Here is a 19,555-nt window from a genome sequence, read left to right on the forward strand (position 1 = left end):
TTGGGACTTAATTTCTTTACTGATCGCCCAAAGAGAAAAGCGTTGGCAACAATTGTGTAAGCTCCTACAAAGAAGTATATGAACCTGAACTATGGGGGAGAGATTTCAATTCTATGGCCATCACTTAAGGCTAAGAAGCAGCCCAATGACACAAAATAAGATTAGCACTTGGTATGCTGCATCTCACGAGGCAGTCATCCTGTTTTATAGGGTTTAATAAAGTTAGGATAGAATTTTTATTGCTGAGTAATAACTGACCACGCCACCACTCATTCTCATCAGACTAACTTGACATAAAAATTTCATATAATATTTACAAGACTTTTAAAAATTATATTATGACCTTTTCATAAAAAGGAAAAAAAAAGGAACCCTGTGTTTCAAATATGTCTGCTAAAGCTCAAGTGTGCTTCTACATCCTCCATGCAACCTTCCGCTAAAAATATTCTTTCTTTCACAAACGTAAAAGAGAATTTGATAAATTAGTAAGTTCCCATCCTAACCCAAAGAGCAGGGACAGAAACATGGTGATCAGAATTCAAAGCAAACATAGTAACAAGAATCAATGGTCAACTCAACAAATAAGTATTCAGTGAGAAGGCAAGTTAATTCAGTCTACCTGTCAAGTTTTTTTTTTTTTTAAAGAACAAATCTCAACAATTTTTTTAACCTTGAAGTTTCTAGGAATAATTCAGGAAGCTGTTATTTTCAAAAAAACAAAAACTGTTGGTGCCTGAGGTTTCAAAGGTCCTTTGAGTGACATTCCTGTTTTGGAAGGTAGATGGATATGGATAGCTCCCAAGTAATTGATCTTAAAATTCATTTAAAGAGAGAAGGGACATGAATACAACATATTCAGCCCAGATTTCTCACCTGAATTTTACAAAGGTAGGTGAGAAAGTTGGAATATGCTAGGAGCTACTGACCAAAGCTTCTGACGAAAAATGAATGATAGTGAATTTGTCTTGGGGAGTAATATTGAAGACAGGAAAGGGGTAGAGGCAGAAGAAGACAATATTGAGAGGAAGAAGAGAGTAATCATTTCCCTCACAACTCTGTGAAATAACTAAACTGAAATAAAATATATTTTAAATCAGATTAAAAGCTTGGGACTACAAAGGCCTCAATTCTATTAAAAAAGAATTAAAAAAAAACCTAGATGTAGGCTAAGTTTTAAGAATGAGGAGGATCTAATATTTCCTCTATGTACATAATAACTCAATCTCTGACATCACAAAGTGAATTTTCATCATCAAAACATGTTATTGCTGGAATTGGCGTATTCTTTTCAGGTATACCTCATTTAACGATAACAATACTCAATGACTTCAAAAGCTTGAGATATATGGAAAACCTTTAGGAAACTTTGGCTATTTTAAACCTCAAAAAGTATATAATTAATGTGCTGACATGTCACATGTTACAAGCTGAACTTACATACAAATATTTCATCTGTCTTTTTGCTATATATCAAATTCTTCCTCCCTTTCATGTCTACATATGATAGCTGGAGTTGCCATATTTGCAAACAGACTATATTCAGGGACCAGTCTCCTATGCTATAGCCAAGTTCTTAATTCACTCTTAATGAATGACTCTTTATAGAGAGGTTCCCTGACTTATGAGTCAGATAGGACCAAAAGTATTTGAAATAGCAGTAGGTCTCTCAAAAAATAAACAAAAAACAAATGTCCCATGGGAAAAAAAGGTCAAAGAAGAAGGTGTGTATTGACTAGCTAAGATAAAACTACAAGAGAAATTATTATAACCCAAGGATAGACTACTAGGAAAACTTAAGCTGTACATTTGGAAACAAACTTCATATATAAAACCTGGAATTAAAAGAAACTTTCATTTGAAAAGCATGGGAAAACATGAGTGTCAGTCTCTAAAGATGACTTCAGCTGAGTTTCAGAACATCTCCTTAAAAATGTTGGCAAACAAGCTTATACACTAAGATCAATATAACCACCCCTTTTAAGGAGCTTAATGTTTACCAAACACTAGTGGAAGATTCCATGAATTAAAAATTGTAGAGGAAATGTTGTTATATCTCCCTTTTAATTCTGCAAAGCCCAACAACAAAACCCAAAGCAAAGCAAACCAAAACCTACTCCTCTATTCCTAAAGCTGGAAATGTGAGAAGGCTGAAAAAAAACACCCTAAAACCCTGATAGTCTTTTTATTTTGTTTTCTTTTTGCTGGGCTTTGGGGTTCGGTGAAGAAGGCAGGTGAAAAGGAAAGAACAAGGGAAGAAAAATGGACATGAAAAACCACAGTGAAATAAAAACTGATCAGTGTTAGGCCTGGTGATTTCCGGGAGGGAATTATATGTAAAATTAGCTACAGGAATACAAGGTTGCCTATTCTCACTAGGTAGGTACTAATTTAACTACAATCTTCAAGCTTCGTATGGTCTTTGGGTTCTATAAGGGAAGCAAGGACCCTAATAAAGTTATTTTCTATACTAATAACTCATAGTAAGAGATAAGCTTTTCATTGAGGGGAGACAAAATTAGAATGAAAAAGACTTTCTTTTTATATTTAAAAAGCTCTTTCACATTGAATGACCATCGGTAGCAATAAAGGAAAGGTTCTCCGTTCTTGTAAGAGACAATTTGACTTTTAAATGGATTTCCTCTAAACCTGGATCAAGCAGAATGAGATGCTGTTGTTAGTACAAAGTCAAATGCAAAATGGTTAGTTAGTTAAGTTAGTGGACTCTGTACCTTCTCCTATGAATGGGAGGCCTCCTGACAACATCCCCAAGAACTCGCATTGAACTGAAAATGAATCACGTACAGAAGTCAGAGAATAAAGTGAGACAAAATGAATACAAATGCATGAAACATACACATACAAAACACAAACTAGGAAGGGGAACAATTCCAACAGAGAAATAGTGTATGAAATCTCAAAGGAAAAGAATGAGGATTGGGAAAGACATCCAAACCCAAAAGGCCTAACTTCTTTTTTTTGAGAACTATTTCACTCTCTCCTCAGGATGTGCCTGTGAAAGACAAATACACTCCAAAACTCCAAAATATTAAATAGATAATAATCAATGAGGCATGTTAAAATCTAAGGGTGAATGGTAAGAATGAAAAAAAAAAGCGCTCAACTGAACTTTCCAATTTTGAAAAAGGCTTAAAAATTCAGACTATAGCATGCGCATATAAATTTGTACCAATCAGGCAACCAAGCTCATCTACTGATAGTTAGGACCTAATTCCTCTGTTGGAGGCTGTTTTTAAAAATGAACACATTATTCAATCATTTAGAAGTATTCTTCTTGTCACAAATTCAGGCATTCAGCTTCTACCAGATCAAGTGATGCAGAAGTCTTAAAAAATCTCCTTTGTTTAGGATTAGCCATAGCTCCCTTGTTTTGAGAATATATTGTTCTTAGAAATCCTTTAACAGATTCAGTACCTTTAAAAAACCTCTCTCAATAAATGAGTTATGGACTCATCCTCAGTTACTTGTAAATCTACTTTTATTTGTTGTTTATCAAATAGATGTGATTATATATACACACGTATGAGTACAAATATATATTTATATATGTATGTATGTGTGTGTAAACACACATACACAATGTAGTTATAAGAAATTCCTACAGAACTATGCATTACCAAAAGCTAGTTAAGGGCATTAATATTCAGGAATCTGAGACTCATTTGGTTGTTGAGGAACATAGTGTTGATACAGTGCATTTAAAGAAAGACTAAATGAATTATTTTCTGTAAATATTTAGCTCTCATCAGAACTGAACAGAGTAAAATATAAAAATGACCATTAATCATGTCTAAACATGGAAAAATAATTTATATAATAAAATAACCTAGAACTATAACACTAAAATTATTTCATGCTGCTGAAATGTAAGGGTGACATAAAAACTTTAGATAAGCGCAAATAAAATGGTCAAGAGAACTGAAGGGCTTCCATGTGTGAAACACCTGCCCCCTGTCCTCAATAAGACAAAATTTTCAGTCTTCAAAGGAGGGACGTGGAGGAGGAAGGAGAGGGAATGATTATGATAAAAGTTCTGACTAGGATGAGCATGGCATTCTTCAAGTCCTAGAATAATGCAACAATGGAGTTCTCCAAAGCTTAAGAGAGACTAGGGCATTTTGAGGAAAAATTAAAGGAGATAGCACTTCATACAATTCACAAAACACACAATCTCCAAGAGCTGATGCTGGCTAAAATAACAAATACTTCAAGAAGGATTCAGATATGTATCTGAATAGTAAGTTCAGAAAAGTTTTTCTAAGTTCATAGATAATTCATTCTTATTAAAATACCAGGACAAGCAACTAATGTGGGAGGTGAAATCCCTAGTCTGCTTAAGTTACTATCATAAAAGAAAACTGTCCTCCCATAGAACGACCTTTGAGAAGAGAAAAAACACTGACATTGATAGGTAATTTCTTATGTTAGAAGCATAAAATCAAAGAACTTGAGACTTGAAAAAGAGGTTCTTTATCAGTATTTATATGTATGTGTGTATGATAACACACAATTCTAGCATAAACAATTTTCAGTAGATAACATTTGGGAATTTTTTTGTGCAAAATTTAGGATTGATCTCAAATGAACATAAACATTACTTATCACATGAAACTTTCAAGGCCTGCCAAATGTAAAATATTAAAAATGGCAGTTTCACATGGCAGAGAAGAAAAGAGGGTCCTAACCCAAGGGTCCTGCTTTCTCTACTGACTACAGTTGTGTGGTTTGGACAGTCACTTCACTTGTTGGGGTGTCAGTATCTTTATTTATAGGATGGGGATAATAACGGGTTGGACTAGATGGACATTAGAAGTCCATTCCAACTCTAAAATTCTGTGTGAAAGCCCTCTTGTACCTCTCTCATATGAATGTGGAAAGGGATCAAATGAAAATGTTACATGGGAAGAACCTGAAAACAACCAAGTACCATAATAAATGTAAGCCACTGATGTTATATGAATAGATTAGACATGTTAACCCAAAAGTTCTTGGAGATACGGTAACAAGAATCTTGAGTTTAAACAATTCAGTGATTCAGGAAATGAAAACTCCTTTACAGCTGGTACACACCAGTATATATATGACCAGGCAATTCCAAGGTATCAAAGAAGCAAAGGATCACACACTGAGGAGTGGGAATGGATCTGAAAGACCATCTAGTCAAACCTGCAAATTTTATAAAAGAAGAAACTGAGCCTCAAGAGAGGCGAATTGCTTTTTATCACACAGGCAAAGCATCAGGGGCATGATTTACTTTAACTACTATAAACACTGTGAGTTGTGACATCCACTCCCACTAGTAAGTGGGGATATAGAGGACATGGAAATTCAACATGTATCACAGTCCACCAGAACTATTAAAATAAAAAAAAAACTATCAAAAATCATTTGGCAAGATGGTATGAGTCAAATCTGACTTCTCATAATCTACTCCATACCTGAAAGCAGTAGGTAGGACCCAATTTATGGAAGTCTCTCTGGTTATCTTATATCTTACTGATAAATACTAATCAGCTAAAACCAAATGCACTTACTTGGGGCATGACTGGCATGAACACTGACAAATTAGCCTTTACAAAAATTTTATATAACAAACAGATGGTCATAATTTCCATCAGACACTCTGAAAAGTCTGTGTTGAAGCTGGAAGTATGGGTTTTTGTGTGTGTTTTTTGAAAATTCCAAGTCTATGCAATTTTTTTTCTTGTAATATATTTTAACACCTATTTAAAGTTCTTGGAAGAAACACGTCGAGAAGGTTAAAACATATTATCAACCAGATGCCCAAGTCAAAAATGTTCTAAACCAGTAGACAATGTGAAGAAAGAGAGAAACGCCGTTATCTCACCTTCGGTGATTCATCTCGGCATCACTGGCGGCATTTTTCCCTGGTCCCCAGCTGTGTCTCCGGAAAGGGGACAGAGAACGCATAGAGTTTCTCAGGACAGAGCAGTTTGGGGGCACTTCGGTGATGCTATCCATCTCTTCTTCTTCCATTTCACCTGAGCCAGCAGGTTCACTCTCACTTTCCTGTCCTTCAACTCCTACCGTGTGGCTATAGAACCCATCGAGGCTCTGCCGATCCTTGGTCCTGTTCAGGTTCCGAATTTGGGGAAGGGAGATGTCACTGCCATGGGAAGAGTGCCGGTCCAGGGAGGCTGTGTCATCTGTGGAAGAGCTGGACCCAGTGATATCACAGACTGATTGCTCCTCTTCAGGCTGTAGTGGAACAGAAAGTGTTAACAATTAAAAGCACAGCAGAATCTAGCAAACAACTTGGGGCAAAAACACTTAGACCACCCACTGGATGGCTCTCCAAAAAAAAAAAAAAAAAAAGCTCAATATAAAACTCCAGCAGTTTTTCCAAAGGCATTCATGGTCTTCGAGTGACCTAGATAACTCAACTCTACATCACAAATTCTTTGACTCATTCAATAAAACTATAGAATGCCAAAAAGACCAATAGGATGCTACAGTTTCCTTAAGGAGCTTAAAATCTAGTTGGAGAGAGGAGTCAAGCATACACATAAAGCAGAACAGGAGCAGTATACATGCATTATGCCATGGGAACATTGTGGAGGTAGAGGTTACTTTTGACTACAAAAGATCAGAAAAGACTTCATAAAAGAAGCAGCATTTGAGCTGGGTTAAGAAGAACACTGAGAGTTTTGATAGAGATTGGTCAGGGGGTGCACTGCAAGGATGCCGTCAAAGGTCTGAAGACTGGAAAAATAAAAACATATATTTGGGGTGGAAATCCAGTTTGTTTGAAATGATGAATGCATGAAGGAGAGTGATAGCCAGTAAGGCTGGAAGGGTGAACTGAAGCCAAAGCATGGAGGCCCTTGAATGCTTTCTTAATAAATTTAGAATTGATTCTGTAAAGAACAGAGAATCACTGAATATTTTTGAGAAGGGCTTCATTCAAAAATGGGCTGGAGGCATCAGCACTTCATTACAGTCTTCCAAACAGTTAACAATCTTTGGTTTAATAAGAATCAGATTCCACACCCTCAATCCAATTTCCTATTCATTTTTTTAATCTCTCTTACTAGATTATAAGTGATCTTCCACACTGTTTATGAACCCCTGAAACACAGCAGTTTTCATAGGTGATAATAAATGCTAAAAACAAGAGATTACAATTGTTTTTGCTTCTCCCGATCCTACACAAGGGGAAAAATCCCCTCCAACCATCAATAAAACTTTAGTTAAACATCTTTCAGCATCTTAAAGCCAACTAAAATCAAATAAAACCCTATGGAGTCTACACTGTACATATACTCTTGATGTATGCTATAATTTAGTTCTAATTTTCTTCATAAGCTTTAACTAGAAATTAAGAAGGTCCTTGTCTATAGAAAATGCACCAATGTTAATAACCCCAAAGAGATTCATTTTGTGGTTATGTTCCCAATGGTTATTATAAAAAAATGCAAAACCGTTTACGATAGCACCTGCAGTTTATGTTAAAGAAAGAAATGGTCCTTGTCCTAAAGGGAAATAGGAATAACTACTCCTTTTCCTCTCTTCCCTAAGGTGCTTTATTAAGTAAAACCATTACCCAGAGCCACTAGGCAAGTTAATGGATCTTTTGAGAAAGTAGCACTGAACTTCCACTGGCAGGCCACCTAGTGACAAATAGGAATTACACATTTTGAGGGCTATGATCTGACATGCTGAGCCAGCTGAAAGATACCAGAACCCGTAATTTGATGGGTGGGTGAATTCAAGAAGATAATGAAGATAAATGCTAATATTGTGACCACAAAGGCAATTATAAATATGGACACTGCCCAGAGTATACTAGTTTCTTCTTGCAAATTAAGTAAACAGGGAGAATGCCAGCTGGCACTTCTGTCCATCTTCAGAACAATTTGATATAAATGACAATCTAATCTCACTTTAGTCAATAGTACTAGATAACCTCTGAGTTCCCTCCCTTCAGCACTAAATCTATGATTCAGATTGTGAACAAATGTAATGCTAGGTAGATTCTCTTTTGAAAATTGATATTCTAAAAAATAAAATAAATATAGTAAATATATATAATATATAAAATATATAAATATACATAATAAAAATATATAATATAAAATAATATAAAAAAGTAATATGATAAAAATAAAATAAAAATAAAAACCTTCTAGAAAAAGGCAGTTTCACTAACTCAGATGAAAGTTTCTCCCTCTCAGCAAGTGTGACAAACTAAAAAAAGTACATTTCCCAGATTTCTTCAAACTGAACCTCTCAATCAGTTTCATGAAAATAGTAACTGACAACTCTTAAACAAGGAAAGGGAAGAAGATAAGATGGAATGATAATTGAGTAGGTGGCAATAAATAGCTGACAGTTACTAAGGGTCACTTTCAGTCTGATTCTAGTTATGATGTGAAATACAAACACACACACAATCTTCTTCCCATACTTGGGCTCGAGTTCATATTTTAAGATGGATTGGGTGGATATTCTTCCATTACCAGTTTTAATAACAAGGTATCCAAAAATATCTCTTACTAGTTTACTCTGGTTCCTGATACCAAACATCATCAAATTCACCTTCAAATTCAAAATCTCTCAACAGCTGACCTTAGAGGTGCTGTTCTTCTGCTCCCTACCATCTCCCTAGCAGTATCAAAATTAATCCAACATAATGACAATGCCTTGTATTTACGCAATAACTTTCTTCTTCAATCACTTAACCTCTCTGAGCCTCAGTTTCCGTAACTATAAATGGGGACATACAGGTGTGTACATATGCATACACATATATGGGTAGATACACATGTGTAACATACATGTATAATACCTGTAAATGTATGTACATATTTATACATACATGAATCTAAAATTCTATGTACATACAAATATAACATCAACCTGATATGGGTGTCATACAAATGAAATATGTGAATGATGTTTCACTAACCTTAAACTGCTCTGTGAGTATAGAATATTGTTATTATTGTTGTTGTTGTTAAGAAACTAAAAGAGCTTTAATCCTCCAATAATCCTACAACAACGTCACAAAGTTAGCCAGAAATAAAAATAATAACCAGATAATTTTTTTATGGTTAATTTCACACTTTCCCTCACCCCACATATCTAATCAGCTGCCAAACCTTGCTGTCTCTACCTTCATTAACATCTCTTTCATCTGACTCCTTCTCTCCACTCAGACACCTTCTCAACTGGACTATTGCAGCAGCCTCTTAATGGGTCTCCCTGCTTCAGGAGATCTTATACACTGCTATGGAAATGATTTTCCTTAAGCACGAATCTGACCATAGGTCTCCACTATTCAACCAACTCCAGTAGTTTCCGATTGGCTCTAGGAGAAACCTAGCCCCAACTTCTCTTTCCAGTTTCACTGGACAGTATTCCCCCTCCCACACTCCAAGATCTAGCCAAACTGGCCTTCTTTCTCTTCTTTCCTCACAATACTCCATTTCCCATTTCAGTTCATTCACAGTGGCTGGTCCTCCAAGACGAGAATACATTGCTTCCTTAACCACTGACTCATAGAGTCCCTCTTTTCCTTTAAGAATGACTTGGTAAGTCATTCCCCAACCGATAAATGGTCAAAGGATACGAACAGGTAGTTCTCAGATGAAAAAATTAAAGCCATCTATAGTCATATGAAAAACTGTACTGACTCAATATTGATTAAGAGAAATGCAAATCAAAACAACTCTGAGGTACCACATCACACCTATCAGATTGGCCCACATGACAAAACAGGTAAATGATAAATGTAGAAGAATATGTGTGAAAATTGGAACACTAATGCACTGATGGTGGAATTGTGAAATGATCCAACCATTTTGGAGAGTAATTCATAACTATGCTGAAAGGGCTATAAAAATATGCATACCCTTTGACCCAGTAATACCACTTCTAGGTCTTTATCCCAAAGAGATCATAAAAATGGGAAAAGGACCACATGTACAAAAATATTTATAGCAACTCTTTTTTGTGGTGGCAAAGAATTAGAAACTGAGGGGATGCCCATCAATTGGGGAATGGCTGAACAAGTTGTGGTATATGAATGTAATGAAATACTATTGTGCTATAAGAAATGATGAGCAGGTGGACTTCAGAAAAACCTGGAAAGACTGTATGGACTGATGCAGAGTGAAGTGAGGAAAAACCAGGAGAATGTTGTACACAGTAACAGCCACGTTGTGCGATAACTAACTCAGACAGACTTATGCCCTTCTCAGAAATGCAAAGATCTAATACATTTCCAAAAGTCTCATGATGGAAAATGCTACCCACATCCAAAGAAAGAACTATGGAATTTGAACGCAGATTGAAGCATATTATTTGCTATTTTTTTCTTCTGTTTTGTTTTGTTTCCTCTTTCTTGTGGTTCTTCCTATTGATTCTCATTCTTCCCTTACAACATGACTAATGTGAAAATATGTTTAATAGGAATGTATATGTATAGCCTACATCAGAATGTGTGCCATCTTTGGGAGGGAGGGGGAGAAAAATTAAAAACTCAAAAGCTTATGGAAGTGATTGCTGATAAATCAAATTAAATTAATAAAAAATTTTAAAAAAGAATGACTTGGTAAAGGCCTACATGGAAGGGAATGGAAATTCTATCAATAGCTTCTGCTATGAGGTCTCATTTTTAATTTTTATCCATTTATAAAAATTAGGTATGTTACTTACAAACCATTACCAATAAAATTAAAATGTTAGACTTTGGGATATCATTAATCCTTAAAAAAAGTAAAAATATCACAAAGTACAAATTAGTGAAATTCCAGTAAGATTTTCAAAATCTAAAACTGCCTGTTCATTTTTTGATAATATCACCCATCAAAAGATGGCAGAACCAATAAAAGGATCTGCTATTCAATTTTCATCAATAAGGAAGAACTAGTTGGTGGGGTAAAAAGAATGAGATCCTTGGGGTGAGATGTCCATTCAATGTTGTAAATTGTGATGGAAAGAAAAGGCAGGGATACCTCGATGTGAGATTTTTAGAAAAATGATTTTTTTTTTTAGCTAGGCAATGGGTTTAAGTGACTTGCCCATGGTTACACAGCTAGTGTGTGTTACGTGTCTGAGGCCGGATTTGAACTCAGGTCCTCCTGACTCCAGGGCCTCTATCCACTGCAACATCTAGCTGCCCCCCAGAAAACTGACTTTCAAAAAGATCAGTAGGATTCCATGGCCTGAAATTCGGCAGATGTCATCAGACATGAAGGCATTGGTCAAGCATGATATTTAAGCTCAAGCATGATATTTAAAAGAAGCAAAGAGAAACAAGTTCAAAGAAGAGGAAAAGTAGTATTGTCTAATGGTGTGGCTATATAGAAAATGGGAAAAAAAGACAAGTAAAAGAATGAATACAAATGTAGGCCTCGTCCTAAGAGAACAGTGTTAAAAGTACTAAAACTAAGAACAAGATGATCCTGTGAGGAAAAGAGAGAAGGAAGAGGGAGAGGAAGAGAGAGATTCAAGAAAGAAAAGAACTACTGCTAAGGGTAGAAGGAATAATGAAAATGTAATAGGAGTGTACAACTATTCAACTCTTGTTTTCTCTGTCAAGAACCATGACCTTTGGACTGCATAGGATATATAAAAATGGTTAATATGGAGTAAATATGAAAGATAATTAGAGTGATAGTAAGAAAGACCTTCACTTCCTTTAAGAGTTCACGTAATCAAACCCAGATATCTAGAAAGAACTGGTGGATATAATTGCTGAATTACTATCAGTGAGCTTCAAAAGGTCAGGTAGAATGAAGAGTTGTCAGAGGAATAGAGAAAGACAAATATCCTGACTTTCAAAAAAGGGAAAGACTGTGGAATGTGTAAATTGTAGGCCTGGGAGCCTGGTAATCATGATAAATTCTAGAATTCTTCCATAAATCTAAGCAAACATTAGATCATGGAAATGCTATTGATATAGGAACAGAGATTCAGAATTGGAAGGGACCTTGTAAAGTCATCTAGAGCCCAATACTTTCATCTAATAGATGAAGACCTAAGAGGTTAAAAGACTTGCCAAGGCTCCCAAGTTGTAAGGGATGGATCTGGAATTTGACTTGAACTTTCAGACCTGAAATCCAATGTTCTTTCTACCATAAACAAAGACATGTTGACCCTAATATACTTAAGTTTTAGACTCTGACAAAGATCTCCAAGCTATTAATGTGGACAAGATAGCTAGATATGAATCGATGACATACAGTTAGGCAGATTTAGAACTAGAAAATGGTTAGATCCAAGGGTAGTCATTAATAGTTACATATCAACTTTGTAGGAATTTTTAATAGTGTGTCTAACTTTGTTTTAATCAGTTTTAATCAATGCTTTGGAAAAATTCATCCATAATATGTTTAATGAACTTGCAGATGCATAAAGCTAGGAAGAATGATTAGCCACACTGGATATAGCATTAGCATATAAAAAAATCCTGACAAGTTAGAATGTTGTGCAAAATCTAGAAGATTTAAACTTAGTAGTGATAAATGTAGAGTTTTATACTTGGGTTCCAAACAGTCAGCTTCATAAGTAGAGAGAGTCAAGCCTATACAGCAGTTCATTTGAAAAAATACCTAGGGATTTTAGTGGGCTGTGAGTTAAATAATAATATGGCTATCGAAAAAGTCGATGTCATTTCAGGCTACATTAAGAGAAGCTCTGGGTCACAAAATAAGGATATGACAGTCCTGTCATATATTAGCCTTGTGGTAATAATAATAATAATGACAATAAAGATAAAGATAATGATGATAATAATAATAATAAACATTTATATAGCATTTGCTATGTGCCAGGCACTGTGCTAAGAATTTTATAATTATTATCTCATTTGATCCTCACAATCACCCTGAGAAGTACTATTGTTACCCTTGTTTTAAAGATGAGAAAACTGAGGCAAACAGAGTAAGTGACTTGCCCAGGATCACACAGTTAATAAGTATCTGAATGTAGATCTGAACCTTCAGGTCTTCCTGACTTCGGGCCTGGTATTCTATCCACTGTGCCCCACCTAACTGCCCCTAACATAGCATACCCAGACTACTGGGAGAATAACTTCAAGGCATGACATTTTATTAAGGGCACTGATAAACTGGCAAGCATCAAAAGGAAGTCAATCTAGAACAGTAAAGGGCCTTAGGGATTAGAGTTATTCTCTTTGGCCCTAAAGGGTAGGAGTAGAAGATGCAAAGAAACAAAAAGAAGCTTGAAGCAAGGAAAAACATTTAATTAGAGCTATCAAAAAGCAGAATGAGCTGTTTCAGAATATAATACCCTTGTTCTCTCTATGGGTCTTCAAGCAAAAGACATGTTTCTACTTGTTATCCAGCCTCTGCTTTCGGTGTGACCACAGAGCAGATTCTATTAAGTCTTTTTTCCAATATGGTTTAGACTAGGTATTCTCTAAAGAACTTCCAACACCACAATGAAGAATACTGGATTTGGAGAGAGTGGACCTGGGTCCTAGCTCTGCTATAATCTGCATGATTTTGGGCACATCACTTAACTCTCAAAACCTCATCCATAAAATGAAGGATTTTGGACTAGATGATTTCTGAATACCCTTTTCAAGCTTTAAATATATGATGGAATAATTCTGTGAAAAGTTAACTATCTTGCTAACCTAAGTAAAAAAGAAAAAGACTTTAATGCTAAAGATTTGTGTTTGCCAGTCAGGCTGAATGAGAATAAATGGCTAAAGTGAAAAAACCTGGCATACATTAGAGATTATTGTAAAACAAAAACAAAAAACTAAACAAATAACACCCTCACCCCAACCTTTAGGGTCAGACTCATACAAATGTCTGTAGGAAGTGACCTAATGTGCCTTTCATAGTCACAGAAGAGGATGTTGCAATGCCTAGTCTAGAGACTGTTCTTCAGGCAAGAAGGAAGATGACTGGATCATGGGAATAAGTCCTGCCAGAATCTTAGTGCTCCTTGTTTAAACAAATTTAAAATGATTTCATCTCTGAAGAGGCCTCTGAAAAAAGTAGCTGGTAATGTGTGTACTAGTACAGTGCTTTTACAAATCATTCAGGTTAAAACAAGAGTTATGAAGACTAAAGACAAACCAGAAGCCAGAAGCAGAGGACACTTCCATTCCTATGTAAACTTAAAATCTGAATGCTAGATAAAGACCTATCATGAGAATGCTTCCTTTATGATTCTCAGCCTATCCAATTTTGGGATGACTTGTGGAAAAATACAAAGGGATGGCTCATTTTGTATTTCTTCAGATCATTTGGAATATAATGCCAAAAAGGCGAAGAAGTTCCACAAAGTTTTAAATTTTTCCTGTATCATTTGATTCAACCTATGTAGAAAGTTCACTTATTTTCACATTTTTAAAACTGCACCATTGATCTCAATAAGCTTGCCAATACCAGCAAACATCATATAACTTTGGCAGCTGACACAAAGGTTAATGAAAATCTCACATGTATCTTCATCCAGACCAAATATACAACCCAACAACCAGACTTTACTGTCAATCTGCAGAGATTTGGGACTATGCAGGAACAAAGAGACAATTTTAAAAAGCAGACTTCTGTAGTGGAAAGGGTACTGATGTTAAAGTCAGAGGACTACAGTACAAGTCTCAACTACATCACTTGTTCGCTACATGACCATAAGCAAGTCACTTTAAGCTTCAGTTTCTGAGTATAAAGTAACACTTGTTTTACCTATTTCACCAGGTTGCTATAAAGAAAGCACTATTAAATGAGTTATGAGATTTTGGTGCCATGAATTGGATACAGGATGAGGGTAGCTACAAATTCATAAAAAAACAATAAAAAACAATCAAAATCAGTATCATTTCTTTCCTTCTTTTTTTTAAATCAGTATCATTTCAAAGATGTATATATCACTCAGAAAGGCATTCCCCTTAGGAATGAGACCTCTTATGGGAATTATTACAGACCTTTCAAAGTCCCAGTATTTAGAAACTTAAAGGTATATTAGAAAAACACCAAGCATTTGGATTTTGTTAGTTTTCCTCTCCTCAAAATCAAGGGAGGAAAAATTTTCTGACATAAAGATTTTTGTTTCATAAGACGAAAGTCTATCCTTGGGACAAGTCATTCCAGAAAATATTAATAGTAATCCTGAAGTTTCCACTTTAAATCTTCTCCAGAACTCTTTGGAAATATTGGGCTGAATCAAAGGAACAAAGTGGGGAGTGGGATAGAGGAAAGAGGCTGTAAATGTGGAAGCTGAACAAAACCAGGAGCAGAATAGATTGAAAGGGAGAGTAAATTCCCCAAAGGTCCAAATAAATTCTGGAGCAGGACCTACGGAACTTGTTAAAGCCTTCCTTACTCCACAGTCATCTTGACACATTGCCTAGAATAAGGATTAACTTAATAGCCCTTACCAAGCAGTTACATTAGGCATCATAAAAGAGGGAGGCATTATTTCATATATATTATACACAGAGGAGTCAATTTTATTTTCTTCTTTTACACACACAGACACACACACACACACACACACACACACACACACACACACAGACGCAGACACAGAGACACACAATCTTGGCACAAAACCAAAAACTATTGCCTTTTTCTTCCCATGGCTAGGGTTGCTATGCTCAGTGTGGGAAAGCCTTCGCATAAGTTCTCTCCCAATGAAACAACATAGAACTCTTTTCAGCTAGATTCAGGCAACGCAAGCAAACCACCCCTTTCATTAGCTGAAGCCTCAAATTACATGTAAACACTGGTTTCATGATTCCTGTTAATACTGCACATGGCCTCTGCAGGGATAGCACTATCTTCTGCCTCTGCGATAGCAGACAGGCAAAGTTCCCCAGCAGTGATTCTGAAGGTTCCCATTAAGCAAGCTGGGTGAAGAGGGATGATATCACTAAGGCCAGGAGGGAGCTCTGGGTCCAACCACATTCATCAGAAATGACACTAGGACCAATTTATAGTACATGACATCATTTAGTCTAGGCTGTGGTCTCTTCTTACCCACTGGAAAGAACTCATTGTCATCTGACATGATTTAAGCAAAAGGAACTTCCATCTGCTTAAGGTTCAATGCATGTTTCAAAACCTGAAAGTGAGTAGCCATGATTTTATGCACAACAGAAGGGAGCAATGCCATTTGGTAAGCTATTTGAGCTTTAGTTTTTTTCCTTTTAAGGGGAGTTCTTACATTCAAGTTTGGAGAAAGAGGCAAAAGAAGACTAGTTACAGCCGGCAGCACTGAGCCATAGTTACCAAAACGTGAGCAATCGTCACGAAGGGAAGGAACCCAAATATACCTTTGTAAAGATAATGCTGTCATCCATTTCATCACTGGGTGAGGGGAAGAGGTCAGAATCACTGCCAGATTGTCTTTTAAGTACACCCTGGGATGAGGCACACTTGCCACCCATTCCAACTTCCAAGAAGTTCTCACATTCTGCAAAATAAATAAATATTATGGATAATTTATTCAACACGGTTTTTTTTTTGAATGGTAAAAATAAGACTGCATTCCAGTAGTCTGCCTGCACATGTTAAGACATTCAGAAGGCTATAAAGGAAATATGAGGCAGAGTTGAAGCTTTCCATTTTATAATCTCAATTCTAGCCATCTGGACAGGAATTACAGCTGTTGGTGTTAATTTACACCTGTTTACACCACTAGAGTCACTCTAGGACATTTAAGAGGCTGCAGAAAACTTTTTGTTTATATGCAAAACGGACAGATATGACTTAGAATACCTGTTCAACTTTTGAAAAACTGCCTACACATCAGTGCCTTCCTCCTCTGGAACAGAGTAATCTCCTTGCAACCAAGGATAAAAACGGCATTATTACAGAATTTAGCAATTAGTTATGAACTAATTTGTAATGGTAATTCACACTTATATAGCACTTTAAGATTTACAAAGACAATTATAAACCGGTCCCTTGTTAGGATTTTCTGAATAAATGAAATATTAAAAAGGAAGAATAAAGAAGAATCTTAAAAGTAAATTTTAATTTTAAAATGTGATTACTAGTCTTTGTTAGCTAACAAAAACATAGCAAATATTTCATTTTTTCCTATGGTACACAGAAATAATACTTATGCCAAAGGAATAATAAGCAAATATGGAAAAATCTACTTGTCCCTTGAAAATGGTTGTCAAGCATTATGACTGGTCAAAGGATTTTGATAAATGGTCTATTGGCTTTTGATTTTGGGTAATTATTAGACTGGCAGAAAAAGGAATGTCACAGACATGTAACTGAATTTTAGCAACCTATTTCACACTCTATGGACAAGACAGAGAAATGTGGGTTGAATGATAGTAAGGTTAAATGTTTTCAGAGTTGGCTGCATAATTGTACAAAAAGAGAGTTAATGGATTGTTGTCAACTTGAAGTATGGAGCTGGTCACAGATTCCTGTTGTAGTCTCTGTACTATTAAACATGTTATTGTTTGTTTCTTTGTTTTTAAATCAGTAGCCTAGAAAAAATTACATGAAACATTTCTATCCAATCTGGGTGACAAAATATAGAGTAAGCTAATATGACAGCTGGTTAAAAAATATTTAGAATGATACTGATTGGTTTGAATGTTGGTGTTACACCAACAATGCTAAATTAATAGGCATATGGTAACTGAATAAAGAGAGGTAATAGATCTGTGGTGTTCTGCACACTAGTCAGACCAGATCTGTAATATTATACTGAGATCTAGTAGTCAATTTTTAAAATAGGGGAAATGGCAAAATATAGAGTCACTATCTAGAAGTGAGTGACCAGGTTAGCAAGGGGTCTGGGAATATGTCATATACTAGATTGCAGAAGAGGGAGTAATCTTATTTTGAGGTGCTCCAGATGACAGAACTATCATCCAAAACAGAAAGAGCTGTTCAACAATAGAATGAGTTGCTTCACCTAGACTACTACATTAGTCTCTTAATTGGTCTCTCCACAACACATTTAATCTTTCTTCATTGCAATACACCCCTTGCAGAGCCATCAATTCTTTGCTCAAGAAGATTCAGTGGCTCCCAACTGCCTTGGGATAATGTATTACCTGTCCTCTTTGCCATTTTAAAGCCCTTCACAATCTGGCTCTAGCCTGCTTCCTCATGCTTATTACATATTATTCTCTATGAAATCTATGCTCCTGATAACTATTCCTTGTATAAAACATTTCATGATCTTCCTCTGTAGGTTCATGCTTTTACATCTCTCACTTCCTGGAAGGTCCCAGAACGTAAGAGTTTTCTCATTTTGTATTTGTATACCCAGTACGGGGACATAAGTGCCTGGCACATACTGGTAGTTTACAAATGCTTATTGATCAACAATTTCTGATGTTCAAGCAAAAACTTGATCTGTCAAGAGTGTTACTGAAGGGATGCTGACATGGTGTTGGAATTAGGACCAGATAATGAAATAAGCTCCTCTTGCACTTCAATTCAACAAACTTTTACTAAGCCTCGCTGTGTGTAGTGTACTGAGCTAGGTAAGGTACAGATTTAAGTAAAATATGGTTTCCTCCATAAAGATCTCACTCTTTTTATAACTTGAATTTATTTTATTGTGTGTATGTGTTGTACTCCTTCCAGCAGAATGTAGGTTTCCATGAAGGCAAAGACTTCTGTTTTTGTCTTGTATCCCAAGCACCTAGCACAGTGCTTTGCACAAAGGAAGTGCTTAACAAATGTCTTCTGAATTAAAATGATATGGTCTCTGCTTTCATGGACCTTACAGTCTAGAAGAGGGGTGTGATACACACAAAACTATACAGCTAAAGAGGAAGGCCTTAGAAGGGATATTAATTTTCTTTCCCCCTTCTATGACATGTCACAGGGAGGGGAACAGAAAATTAATTTAGTTAAGTGGTTACATATCAACCCTGGGCTTTAGCATACTGTCTTGGGCCTAGAATCTGTGCCCTGCCCTACCCTTCCTCTTCCCCCTCCCCAAACCACCTGCTTGCTATAAGCCTGTTGATGTCTGGAAAATCCTGAGAGTTTGCGAAGAGCTAAAGGAAGTATGAACAGAGGCAAATTGGAAGAGAAGAATGAATTTTAAAAGAGAATATTCCAAATTCAAGCTAAAATCTCAGTAAAAAATTGAACCCCAAGTTCCCATCTGACTGCAAGCTATTTCTGCATGTGACAGATACCCCAAAAGGAGCAGCTTTGCCTTCTGTTGGCAGAAGACTGACTGGAAACATTATATTCAACAGATCATTCATGCCTCACAGAATCCAGACTGTGTACTGGGTGTATTATAGTGGGTGTGGTCTTTCCATTCTTTTTCCCCACTTGGAAAATCTGAACCTCCAGTCTTAAGTGGAGGAAAAATGAGGAGTAGGGAGGGGTTAGAAAGGCCAAGAAAAAGAAAAAGCTGTAACAGCAACTCTGCCTTGCTATTTGCAATCCCGTTGGCTGCCTAACAAACCACGTTCAAATTCCAGACTGAAACAGAAACCAGCTTAGTGACGTTCCAATGGAAAATTCACAAGGAAGCTCCAGATTCAAGGCTGGCAGAAGTTCCTCCCCCAGAAAATACATCCAAGTAGGCACTG

General features: G+C 36.2%; 1 protein-coding gene across 2 annotated transcripts in view; it reads right to left on the bottom strand.

Annotated features, from left to right (window-relative positions):
• The window catches only part of AKAP13 (A-kinase anchoring protein 13), a 123,020-nt gene that overhangs the window by 81,045 nt on the left and 22,420 nt on the right, over window positions 1-19,555 (bottom strand). Inside the window, exons 3-5 of one of the 2 annotated variants that reach the window (XM_027851554.1) lie at window positions 16,298-16,437; window positions 5,867-6,237; window positions 2,730-2,783 (exon numbers count right to left, since the gene is read on the bottom strand). In XM_027851554.1, the coding sequence (XP_027707355.1) occupies window positions 2,730-2,783; window positions 5,867-6,237; window positions 16,298-16,437 (565 nt within the window). The remainder of the gene's footprint in view (window positions 1-2,729; window positions 2,784-5,866; window positions 6,238-16,297; window positions 16,438-19,555) is intronic. The other variant, XM_027851555.1, reaches the window with a different exon arrangement.

The sequence above is a fragment of the Vombatus ursinus genome, unplaced genomic scaffold (assembly GCF_900497805.2).
Source record: "Vombatus ursinus unplaced genomic scaffold, bare-nosed wombat genome assembly UNPS02009205.1, whole genome shotgun sequence".
In the NCBI taxonomy this organism is placed as follows: Eukaryota; Metazoa; Chordata; class Mammalia; order Diprotodontia; family Vombatidae; genus Vombatus; species Vombatus ursinus.